Below are 12,592 nucleotides of genomic sequence, written 5' to 3'. Positions count from 1 at the left end.
AAAATAAAGAGGCTACAGGAAATCAAATTCAACCTGCAAAATGCATTTAATAATTCAATGTCCTTTGCAGGAAAATGGTAAGAAGTCTTGATAAAATGACTACAGAATTGTAGCAAATGGCCGCTTCTGACCTGCTTGCATACCCTGGGCATTATACCTCTAAGCCTCGGAGGGAGACCAGAATCTTCATTTTCCTCATGAGGATCCTGAGGCTGGCTGTGGTCCACAACTCCCCAAAGATAGAATCGCGCTCCTGTTCTTGTTACTCTTCCCCTTGACGGAGTCGAGGGAGGCATTGTGAGCATGTAAGAGGGTCAGAAGCCTCATGCTAATTCCCCCTCAGTCCTCAATTTGCAGGGAGAATTTTCCATCTTTGGAGGACGGAGAGGCTCAACACGTTTGCATGTTACCCTCGGTTGTGCCCTTGTATTGTCTGTGGCGGAAACCCCAGGCCTCTCCTTCTAGAATGAAAGCATAGGACTCTCTGGTCACCGAAGAGCTACTTCTTGGTTTGGTGGGGTTGCAGGGTGGTGGGGTGCGGAAGCGACAAAAAAATAGCAAGTCCTGTCAGATGACTCCGTTGGTAAGGGCGTCTGACAGCGTCTAGCGGTGGAAGTGTGGCCAGTGGGCCCTTACATGGTGGACACAGCGAACCTACCACAGCAGATTGTCCTCTGACCTCCAAATGCACAGTCTAGCATGCATGCAATCCTCCCCTACCAACCAATAAGTAAATGTAGTTTTAAAAAAGAGAAAGAGCATCAGACTAGGACCTACTCTAACCGAAGCATGAGCCCAGCTTTTCTAACCCACTGCTTCGTAGATGCCCCGCACCCGGTGTGAGGGCTTAGCATTTCTTGGTAGCGGAGACAAAGGCTGTTTGGCAGTCACTTGTCATCCATCGTCTCTGGTATGCATTCATCCATTTGACACAAGTTTTGCGGCGAGCTGTACAGGGAAGCTTAAGAAAAATGCCTTCACCTTGTCTTGATGATAAAATGGGTTTCTCATTCATGGTAGCACGGTGGTAACTTCTCATTCCTCTTGGCAGTTTTTAAAGACTTATTTGACATTGGGGGAAGGGGGGGGGGGAAGACCTGCAGTATATCTTTAAGGTGCAGTTCAAAAGTAAAAGACAAGGTTGCTCATTTTCAATTTTGGCCGAGAAGCCTTAACTTTGACTGTGACACTTCAAAGTTAGAGAAAACTTGGTCTTAAAAAAAAAAAAAAAAAAATGGAGGCTGATATGAGATGGCATATTTAATGACATCTGTATCTATAGAAAGCTGTTAAGATGCAGATTATCCCGCCTGGGGTGGGGGAGGGAGATCAAACTGCCAATCTATAAAATATACTCGATAGGAGAAGGAAAGGGATCTATCTGTGCGAGTGCTTTGATTGCGGGGGACAGAACAGCAGCATGTGGCATCATAACCTGAAGCAGGCAAATCAACTTGATGACTTTCAAAGCCAGGAATACTGCTGCCGGCAAGGGTACTCCAGAGTCGGAGAAATTAAAACATATAGAGACTGTTATTAATTTCATATCTATTTTTGTATAGTCAAATCTGTATGCAAATCCTTAGCATCTCATTTCAGCAGATTAATCTAAAGTGAAGAGTGGTATGTGAAGCGAATGTAATGACGAAGCTCTTTGGAATCAGTATTGCGCTGAAAACTTGGATGCTCCCTGTAAAATTTATTTATTTATTTATTTATTTTTTTATACTGCGAAGAAATGGATTTGTTTATATGCTCATTTGTAAATCACTTCAAAAGGAAAAGCAACAGAAGCAGTGCCCCAGTTTCCCTTTGCCATCCCGACTTGGCAAAAGCTACAGCCCTGGGTTTGGCAGGCGCCTCCTGTGTCTTCCCATTCTAGAGGTAATCATGCCGATAACTAACTGGGACTTTCATCTTTACTCCCAAGTAGTGATCCAATATCTCATTTCTGAACAGTATCATATGAGGGAAAATTTTTGTGCAATGCTAAGGAATCTAATTATTGAGTGCAGATTAATAAAAATCATATTATGGCTGCATCTGTGGACATGAATAAATAACAATTCTGAACAATAATTCTGAAGAGCATGGTAATCAGTTGTACACCCCGTGTAGCAGAGGGGGTGTGGGAGCCACACTGTAATTCACTGACTGTATATTTAGTACCTAGTGCTATAAATATGTTCCATATTGCCATAAAGTGAGTAGTTTACCGCAATAGACTTTATTCCTAAAACAGGTAGAGATGCTTTCAGAGTTTCACAGTAAAAACTGGGAGCCTGACCTCCCATTTTCTTTCAGTTGGGGAAATGATTGGAGGTGACCTGGACATTAATCTGGTGGTTATGGCCCCGAATACAAGGGCTGGCATTCTTTCTAACCTGCAGCCCAAGTGTGGCCTCCATAGATTCATTTATTCTTACGTGGTTATGCCAAGAGAGAATTCTTCAACATTCTGTTTTTAATCAGACAGGAAGCGAATATCAGGGATAAAGGAAATACGGCTCTTATTTTGATCTACAACTTGATTCTATGTTGGGATTTCAACTTCAGGTTTCTTAAATGTGGTTTCTTTTCCTTTTTTTTAGAAATGAGACAATAAATCCAGAATGCTCTCTTTAAAAACAGGAATCTCCTTCCTTTCTGCTTTCTGTAGATGAAGTTTTGTTAATTGGGATAGTGGCATCTTACTTTGTATAAATAATATATACTTTTAAAGGTGATTGAAAGCTACAGAAACACATTTAAAAAAAAAAGAAGAAGAAGAAGAAGTCTCCAGTTAATACTAGCAACCATTAATTACATGGGGGATTCAGTCTCTTTACCAGAGTTTAGGAAAATGATTGGCCTGGACAAGTGCCCGTCTCTTTATATATCTAATAGTATTGGTATTAACTGACTACTCTAAGTCAGCTTAGAGTTACATGTTCATCCTCTGGATTCCGACTCGCTTCACTCTTGATGCTGGAGTTGATGGTAAAGACCTACTCAGGGTTTTAGTACTGTCAGAGCAACCAAATTGCTGGGCTACAGAAGACAGTCAAGGAAGACAGAGATGGAAAACGAGCTTGTAATCAACTCTATGGAAGCATGAGGTTTTCCTCAGCCCCAGAGTGAGCAAAAGAAGAACTTTGGAGGACGGCTGCTCAGTTGTTCTTCAGATTGTAACCTTTTCCTCTGTAATGAGGTCGCGTGCACTCGCCAGTAGGTGCTTATCGAAGGTAGGCTCATCCCCTCTCCTAAACACTGGCGGAAAGGACACCCTTCTCCTTGATGATTATATTTCAAAGAGATTTAGGTCCTTCAAAAAGATACTCTTGTTTCCTAAAAGTGGCAAGTGTCTTAAAATAATTGACATTTCAAAGAGACAGAGAAAGTCATTGCAGTTATACCTAATCTAAAGTAAATGAATTTTAATAAGCAAGGTCAGGGTCTTAGCATCAGAAAGCAGCCTAGACTAAGGGAATGCTAAAGCCTTGTGGTCAGTCATATATATATATATATATATATATATATATATATATATATATCTTCAAAATTAGCAGGAAAGCCCTATAGAAACATCTTTTATACCTGATCAAATTTTGAATCTGTATATTATAAGAATCAAGTCTTTCTGATACCCGTTAAGAATATTCTTTTATACTATCTGCAGCTACTTATGGGTGATATTTATAAAGATGGATATTGTATCTTCACATTTCCACTATTAAGAGTAAAAGTTATACTAGAATTGAAAACACCTTGATCGTACAGGGCTCATTGTACATCACAAACATGAAAAGAAGCATGTCTGAATTAAATACCCTTTATCCCAAATGCTCGGCACTGGAAGTGTTCGGGCATACTCAGATTTCCAGATAGTTGTATATTATGATCAGATGTCTTAGGGAGGGCAACCATTTCTAAACACTAAATTCATTGACTTTTATACACAGAATCTGAAGATAATTTTATATACCATCTTTAGTGTTTCTGTGTATTTACAGTGGCACCTCACTTGAGGCCAGATGTGAGATCATCTACTTGTGCTGTCATGTCTGCATTCAAAAAGTTTCAGATTTTGAACCGTCTTCCACTTATGCAGGAAAAAAAAAATAGGAAAAATCAGTTTAAAGTATTGACTTTTGTGGCTTCTAATTAAATAGAAAGTCTGAAGTCTCTTAGGTATTAGCCCTGTAGAAAAGAGGGATGTTTAACAAATTTCGAAGTCATTGCACCGGAGACCTTTAGAGCATGCTGTCCCATCTGGTAGCCAGTGGTCTCCAGCTTCACTTGTCGTAGTAAATGCTTGGAATATGACTTATCTGTGCTGTATCAAATGTACCCTGGACCTTGAAGATTTTGTATGAAAGGAAATCCTCAGCAAATTTTATATGGATTTCATATTAAGATAGTATTTTCACCAAGTAGAGGTAAGTAAAAATGCAGTATTAAATATCATTTCTCTGTTTTTACTTTCTAATGTGTCACATTCATGAATCTTGTTAATTCTCTCCTAGATACCATTTACCCCATCTTTTGATAGATAATGACTTTTGCTGTATGTATTTTCCCAAAGAAATAGCAAACTGTCACCTTGCTAGTGCACGGAGCTTAGAGCTCTAGCACTGCCACCTTAGCTAAGGACAGGGACATGTGTTTGTGTGTGCTGTGTTCACCCCAGACCCTATCCTTTATCCGGCCATGCAGAACACCTTGCTAGAGAATTCGAGGCCGCTGACACCTTCAGTCTACCCAGTGCTTACTCCCAAGTGGCTTGCTACGGAAGTGCTTGGGACGAAGCATCAGCTTGGACAATACATTTCCTAACTGTGTCTTGGGTTCGCCTTGAGAGCAGATGCTCAACAGTCTCTCACTGTCCTTTTCATTGTAGTTCACTCTTATTTTAGAGGATCCTGTTTTTTTTTTTGTTCGTGGAAAGCTCTAAAATGTGCTCCTCTGTTATAGGTGGGGTGACAAACACCGCACAGTATCAGAACAGACTGATGGTGTATGAACCTAACCAGGTAAGGCGTTCCTAAGAATCCGTTACAGTAATTAAAATGTGTTTTAAAAAGATCTCCACAGGAACCGTTCATCAGAGTGTCTCTGTATGCACCTTCAGCTACCTGGGGGAAGAAAGCATTTTGGGGGAACGGTTCCTCATTTATTATTGTACAGCTTCGGCCCCTCTAGTTTCATACTCCATGTAATGCCACAGAGCTTTGCATATGGTAGAGAGGACTTTGATTGTAGCGATGTCCTTCTGTAAGGGATGCTATTTGGGGTGGGAGACATCACTACAACCTTGTTAGTCTCAAATCAAATAATGCCACTTGACTTAATACAGCCAACGGTGTCCTATATCTAGGACAAACACAAATGATATGCGTATGAAAGTCTGGGAACAGTGTGCTCTAACAGCTGGGTCCTTTCTATGTCCTTTTGATGAACACTTAATTCCCCTTTCCCCTTGAAGAAGAAATGTTTTTTATTTTCTTTTCCTTCTGTCCACATATCTAAGAACAATGCAAATGTCTGCTGGATGCTGTTGCCCTTTCCATGACTTGGATTTGATGGTGACAGTATTCCAGCATGGAGTGACCTGCAGGTTTACTGTCCATTAGCGCAATATTAGGATTTGAAACAACAGGTTGCCTTTGGCAGGTTGCATCTGGATTGGGTACCACAAGTATGTGCACAGTGTCCCCAGTGTTTCTGCTGTATTTTTTTTAACAATGACTTAACTGAGGAAGGCATTTCTCCTTTTATAAGTGTGTCTCCTGATATTACTAGAATCCGTGGATTGCAGAGATTGGATGTTCATGGGTCAGCTGTCTCATGAGAGATCACTAATTGCCGAAGCCTGAGTTCGGTGCACACATGGTTAAGGAGGAAGACAGCATTAACACTGGTGAAATGAGTTCTGTTTCATGTTTGTACACACATGCTCTTTTTAAAAAATTCTGCTGGCATATTGTTTACGGTGGATACTGGCAAACATCACATCTGCTTGCATCTTGCTCAGAATCTCAATAACTCTATCATTCAGCCCTGATGCTTATTTCTCTTCTAGGCCTTTGTGGAGAGTCGATAATGCCTGCCATCTGCCACAGAGCACATCGCTACCTGCCAACAGGCAGGCTGGGGTGACCTCTGCTTCCCCGTGGCTGATTAGTATTCACACGCTAGCTTATTAGGAATGACCCCACCAGGCCTCTCGGCTTCTTTGCCTTTGCAGCGGGTGGCGGCTCACCTGGCAGGCACTGCAGTGAGGGAAGCTAAAGATATAATCAGGGGATGTAGGCAGGCTTTGCAAACCAGATGGCATCTACAGTCTTGTGGCAGGAGACTGGACTGCTAATGCAAACACTGACTCCTAAGACTGTAATAGGTTAGCACACCCAAGATAAGCATCGTCACTCAAGTATAATTCATTAAAGATATTTCTTAGCAGAATGTTTGAAATCTAGCTTTGACTATTTATTGAAGACTGTATTTTACTGAGGAAATTCTGTGTTCAGAGGAACCAGACAGTATAAGCCTCTCAAACTAACAACTTCTTTTTGTCTGCAGTTTACCCTGAAAAATTAGAAATGAGCTAAATATATGCCTATAGCAAATAAATGCCACAGTATATGTGCCTATAGTGAATAAGGGACACACTATATGTGCCAATAGAGAATAAATGGCATACATCTATAGTGCATCCGTGCCTAAGTGTTTGTGCCTATAGAGAATAAATGCCAGACTATGTGTGCCCATAGTGAATAAATGCTACACTGTGTGGCTATAGTGAATAAATGCCACATTACATGTGCCCACAGGGAATAGATGTCACACTGTATATCCCTACGGTGATAAGCGCCTATACTCTAGATGCCAATGTTTATACAAGCTTGTTGGTGCTCATAGACTGCTTTTTCTTTGCAGCTTTGTGAACTGGTGAAATTCTATGCATACAAAACATCGTATGATTTTTCTGGTTCAAGTCCAATTTTGTCTTGGCAAAAAGCAACTGAGGTTCTCCCTATATGCTGAGGGTTTATGAGAAAGGAAGTGGTTAAGCTTACTTACTGATCTATTTCTTGGTTTGCTTGTCTGTCAATTAGTGAGCTGGGATGCAAATTTTGAGCCATGGTTGTCTTTCATATAATTCTAAAACTTGTATGACATTTTAAATAGGAATCTTACGTTAAAAGGGGCTGATCGTACCTTTCTTGTTATTAAGGATGATCTAGAGTCAAATATTAAATATTTCTCCATTCTTCGGCATTGTCATATAAAGCTTGGCCTTCTACCAATATAAATAAATATATCTAACCTAATTACCCTGTTTGGCAAAAGGCATAATTGTAAATATGTTGAGACGTGAGAGGATTCAGGGACAAAAAAAAAAACAGTAAGCCTGTTACTGAGCCAAGTTTTTGCTTGTCCTCTGACCTCAGGTCAATTTTCAAAAGAAAGGGGAGACAGCCTTCACCTTAACTCCTGTGGGACCTTCGGACTCAATGTTTATATGCCCCCCCCCAACCCCTGGTTTTGAGGCAGGGCCTTACTATGTAGCCCTGTCTAACCTGAAATTCAGTACATAAACGAGATTGCTTTGAACTCACAGAGATGTGACAGCCTCTGCCTTGTGAGTGCTAGACTTTAAGGTATGCACCACCACTCCTGGCGCTAATCCCTGTATTTTTAAGACAGAGAGAGGTCATGCACTGGACACTTATTACGTGTGAGGCATTTTCTAAGTCATGACTGGCTCTCATGTAAGTTTTATCTCAGTGGTAGAGCCAAGGGGATGAGCATGGGGAGGGGGGTGTGTGTCAGTAAATTGCTTAAGATTGCCCATGGATTATAGCTTAACAGTCTCCATCTAGATGGTTTTAATTATTACACTATAGTCTATACTGTACTGACCATGTGCTTAAACCTAAGTAATCTCCATAAAGCTAAGCATCATGAAACTTTATAATCGCATTATACGATGTAACATGCCTTATAAAATGCAAACCTACCAAAAAATTTTAATGTAAGCTCCAAGCTAGGATTATGTCGGCTTTTTTTTTTCCCCCTTGTTTTTAACATACAAAACCCATACATTTTAACACATAAATAATACGCAAACAAGATGTGGTTGATTCTAGGGTTCACACAGCTAGCAAGGCACCCCTGCCTTTGGTATTTGTGAGGTCTTCTTTAACACAATGCACTCGATTTTTTTTTTTTTCTTCTCTTTCAGAATAAGTGGATCAGTCGCAGCCCCATGCTGCAGAGGAGGGTCTACCACTCCATGGCTGCTGTCCAGAGGAATCTTTACGTGCTCGGAGGCAATGACCTGGATTACAATAATGACCGGATTCTCGTACGCCATATAGATTCCTACAACATTGACACCGATCAGTGGACGCGCTGCAATTTCAACTTGTTGACGGGCGAGTATCACTGTTAAAGCAAATTCAAAACAAAAGTAGGAGCTGGAGAGATGGCTAAGTAGTTAAGAGTACTAGATAGTCCTCTGCGGGGAGCAGATTTGATACCCGCCACCCTGTTCACATCCTACGACTATCTGTAATTCCAGTTCCAGAGATCTTTAGGCCCCCTTTTGTCCTCCGTAAGTACCAGGAACACATATAGCAAGTACACAGGTGTACACACAGATAAAACACACATACAGATAAAATACAAAACGTTTTTGAAATGTCTAAAGATAAAAACCAAAGCATAAAGAACTGAATAGAGATGCAAGACATCCCCAGACTTGTTTCATGGACAGGCCGAGTACAACCCTAAACTTTATGTGCACAGTGCATAGCACAAATTGCGTTCTTTACCCAGGAAGATGTGCACGATTTGTAGCTCAAGGCGGGGCTTGTTCAGGTGGCTGGGAATCTAGTTTCTGCCTCGCCTCTGTGTAGGTTCTCACAGGACCAAGGGAAGCAAATCAGCTCACTTTTCCTCAGTGGATATCCAGGCGAGAACTTTGACACCTGAAGGAAGAAAACGGCACCAAAAGAGCTAATGATATATTTTTCTGTTTTAAAAAGTCAGGGTCTCATATACATCAGAATGGCCTGAAACACCTTCTGACCCTCCTCCTCCCACCTGCCTTTTCCTAGGATTACAGTTGAGTGTCACCACGCCCAATTGTATATTGTCCTGGGATCTGATCATGCTAAGCAATCACTCCACGAACTAAGCCACATCCCCAGTGACAGGAAGATACATTTGTTCTACTTCTCACTGCTTAATTATTATTATTTTTTATTATTTCTTGGGATTTCAGGAGGACGGTGGTCTTCATTATTTCTCACCACTGTATGTTGTTTCTCTGTGTAGTCTAGAAATTAAACTTTACAGCTGCTCTGTGCATAAGAGCTGCCTTTCTGGCCACTCATCCAGACCCATGTACTTCTGCAGAGCAATCACAGATGTGTTCCCGACAAATGACAGAAGGGAGTGGAGTGACTGTAGTAATAATGTACTTACCCCCTAACACTCTAGATGGAGCTGAAAACTGTCTCTCTCATCAGCTCCGATGGCTAACATCCACCAGTGATAGGATTCCTGGCCAGGCTGTTTTAAGTCAGAGGAAAATCACAAACTGTAAATGGTGGGTTGGAGTAGTTCTGGAAGACATTTAATATGCAGAGTGAGCATTCAGTCCCTCACTGTGGCCAGTGCTGCTGGACAGCCACACGGACAGAACACAACCAGGGGTCTGGATGCTTTGTATCAAGCTCTTCCTTCTTTTGCAAAATGTTGTTTGGCCTGTTGTAAGTACTGAACTTTCAGGAATAATGGTATCTCAGATCCTAGATCCCCAGATCTGTGATTCTGCCTCCAATTATTACTCCAGTCAATCCTGTGTCAGCTCATCAATAAACAGAGACGTTCACGCTCTGGTTGCCTCCGGGGAAGAATGTGTGGTTGTGAGTTATTCTGTCTTCTCTTTTGACACGGGAGGAGAGTCCTGTCATCACCTTGGCGTGTCAGTATCTAGGGACAGTGCAGACTAGTCTCAGCTTGGGAAAGGAAGAAGGGCAGCGACTGCCTGTTTTGTCTGCTATTTGTCTTCATTTGAAGAGGGGCAGGGGGGTGGTGGCTCTGTTTTATTGCCCCAGGGCTGCTGTTGTTACTTTATGAAGGTAAGCACTTGTCTATATTTGTGGACCCAAATATTATATGGAGCACAAGGGATGCTTTGCATATCTAGAACATCCCTTATTTTCACCACATAAACTAATGGCATACAGAATAATAAGGAATTGTTGGTTCTATATAGCTTACTACTGCTCTATATAGTGCTACACTTATTAAGGTGTTGACTGATACATTTCGGCCTGGTCCTAACGAAACATAGATTCACTCTTTAAGCAGCAGTGGCCAATTCATTATCGTTCTGGAGACAGTGATTAATTGCTGCAAAATTCCTGTGGAGTATACAAATATGCCACAGGGGAAAACTGTATCCCTCGGTGGCAAAAGGGTTAATTAAAACATGCAAGAAATAGAATTTTTCTTTGTATTTAATTCTCTTTACTTTAGGCCAGAATGAATCTGGAGTCGCTGTCCATAATGGGAGAATATATTTAGTTGGTGGATATTCAATTTGGACAAATGAGCCTCTGGCTTGTATCCAGGTGAGTGGTGCAAGTTCCTTTGAAGTTTCTGCGTATGGTTCAGCGAGGTTATGTTTTGCAATTCAGCTGCAGAAGGAGATATTTATGTGGAGAGAGGAGCTCAAGGTCCCTTTCTTTGTGTAGTTAGTTCAGCCTATATCCTATCTCCTAGATAGGATGCCTACTAAATGACTGAGACCTTTTAAAATTAAGCCGGGCACCAGCTTTAAAACATCTACAAAATATCCCCCAAAATGGAGAACTTTGGATAACTTACTCCTTTTAATACATTTTTTTTTTTTTTGCTTTAAGTTTGGCCATAGTCACTTTGCACTCCCACAGTTTTAAAGATACCCCATCTTCATGAATTTTGTGTCTTATAGTTTGTTCATTTTCATATTTGTTGCCTGCAGAGGTGTGCTTCCTTTTTTGGCAGAGGATCCTAGCATTAGTGGTTTCTGGGTGGTCTGATAGGATCGCTTCTGACCCAAAGAAGAGCCTTAGCACTTCACAAGAGAGCCAAGCTTGCCTGGCAGGGAGCCAGCTGGGTCTCCAAGTTAAAAAAAAAAAAAACAAAATGCATACTTTGTTGCTATATGTAGCGGAGGTCTTATTCCTAATGCTCTAATTCTTACGGGTTTTCTTTGTCTTCTGTTCTCTGGTAAACTCTTGATGTATCTTAGCCCCAACTTCTCTAACATATCCTTCCAATGACTCATATTTTTGCTAACCTAATCTTTGTGGGAAAACTTTAGAAAAATGTTTTCAATAGTTTTTAATGTTGCAAAATGTTTCTAGCATCATCATCATCTTCACCACCACCACCACCATCATCATCATCATTAACAGGTCTCACTCTGTAGTGCTGGCTTGCCTGGAACTCATTATGTAGGCTAGCTAGGGTGGCCTCAGACTCTTGAGATCTGCATGTCTGCTGCCTCCAGAGTGCTGGGATAAAACGTGTGTACCACCACACCCAGCAGTTCTAGCTTTCTAGTTTTCGATCATGTCTCATAAGGGATATATGCCCGTGTATTTCGTAAGGTGGCATGTGCTTGTCTGCTTTCAAGACAGCTGGTGTCTGCTTGGTGCAGTATGTTAGTTATATTTCTCCTTTATTTTCCAGTTATTATTTGTTCATCCTTTCTCCTCTCGCTTTGTCTCACCGCAAGTTTTCCTGAGGATCTTACATCTCTCTGTTATTCACAGAGATGAAACAGATATGAAAACTTGATTGCCCTCTTTGGATGAATAGACCTGCGGTTTACAGCGAATGGCTAGAATTAATTTTTTGTTAGCCCACAGGGAATGCTCATAAAACTCTATCATGCTTTACAGTTGAAATTAAGGAAGAAAACATCTTTAAAAATTTATTTTTATATACTGCCAATTTAATATAGGTAGATTTGAACTTAACATGAAGCAAACCTAAACCTGGCAGCACCTGGCAATGATAAAACACACTGCCGTGTACCTGAGTTGAATGTCACCAGGAAACAAACAACCTTAGCACTTGGTAGTAATAAGAGCAAGGCGCAGCAAAACACGGGACAGATGTAGCTTACAAAGCCAGAAAATGAATTTAAAAATAAATTCAAAGTAGACGATGATAAAGAGAACAGGGTAATGCCTAGGAAACAGTAATACAAGAAAAACACATGATCGTAAGAAGCGCGTGGGTACGCTAACCAGCAGGCACTGTCCCCCATCACCCCCACCCAGGTGAGGCTTGTCTTCACCCGTGTGTGTATTGGGCACTTTTCAGTCCTAAGAGTCTTCTTTACCACTCTTCAGAACTGAGAGGATGTATGATTGGCAGGAGTGTCCCGCAGTGCCAGGAGGCTATGCTGGTGTGCCCCGCAGTGCCAGGAGGCTATGCTGGTGTGTCTCGCAGTGCCAGGAGGCTATGCAGGAGTGTCCCGCAGTGCCAGGAGGCTATGCTGGTGTGTCCCGCAGTGCCAGGAGGCTGTGCTGGAGTGTCCCGC

General features: G+C 41.5%; 1 protein-coding gene across 1 annotated transcript in view; it reads left to right on the top strand.

Annotated features, from left to right (window-relative positions):
- Window positions 1-12,592, top strand: part of Klhl32 (kelch like family member 32) — a 209,971-nt gene that overhangs the window by 189,443 nt on the left and 7,936 nt on the right. Inside the window, exons 8-10 of the mRNA XM_021222200.2 lie at window positions 4,954-5,012; window positions 8,228-8,420; window positions 10,534-10,628. Of these exons, the coding sequence (XP_021077859.1) occupies window positions 4,954-5,012; window positions 8,228-8,420; window positions 10,534-10,628 (347 nt within the window). The remainder of the gene's footprint in view (window positions 1-4,953; window positions 5,013-8,227; window positions 8,421-10,533; window positions 10,629-12,592) is intronic.

Source organism: Mus pahari, chromosome 22 (genome assembly GCF_900095145.1).
Source record: "Mus pahari chromosome 22, PAHARI_EIJ_v1.1, whole genome shotgun sequence".
NCBI lineage: Eukaryota > Metazoa > Chordata > Mammalia > Rodentia > Muridae > Mus > Mus pahari.
The sequence above is the reverse complement of the archived record's forward strand: the minus strand, read 5'-3'. Positions and strand labels throughout refer to the sequence as shown.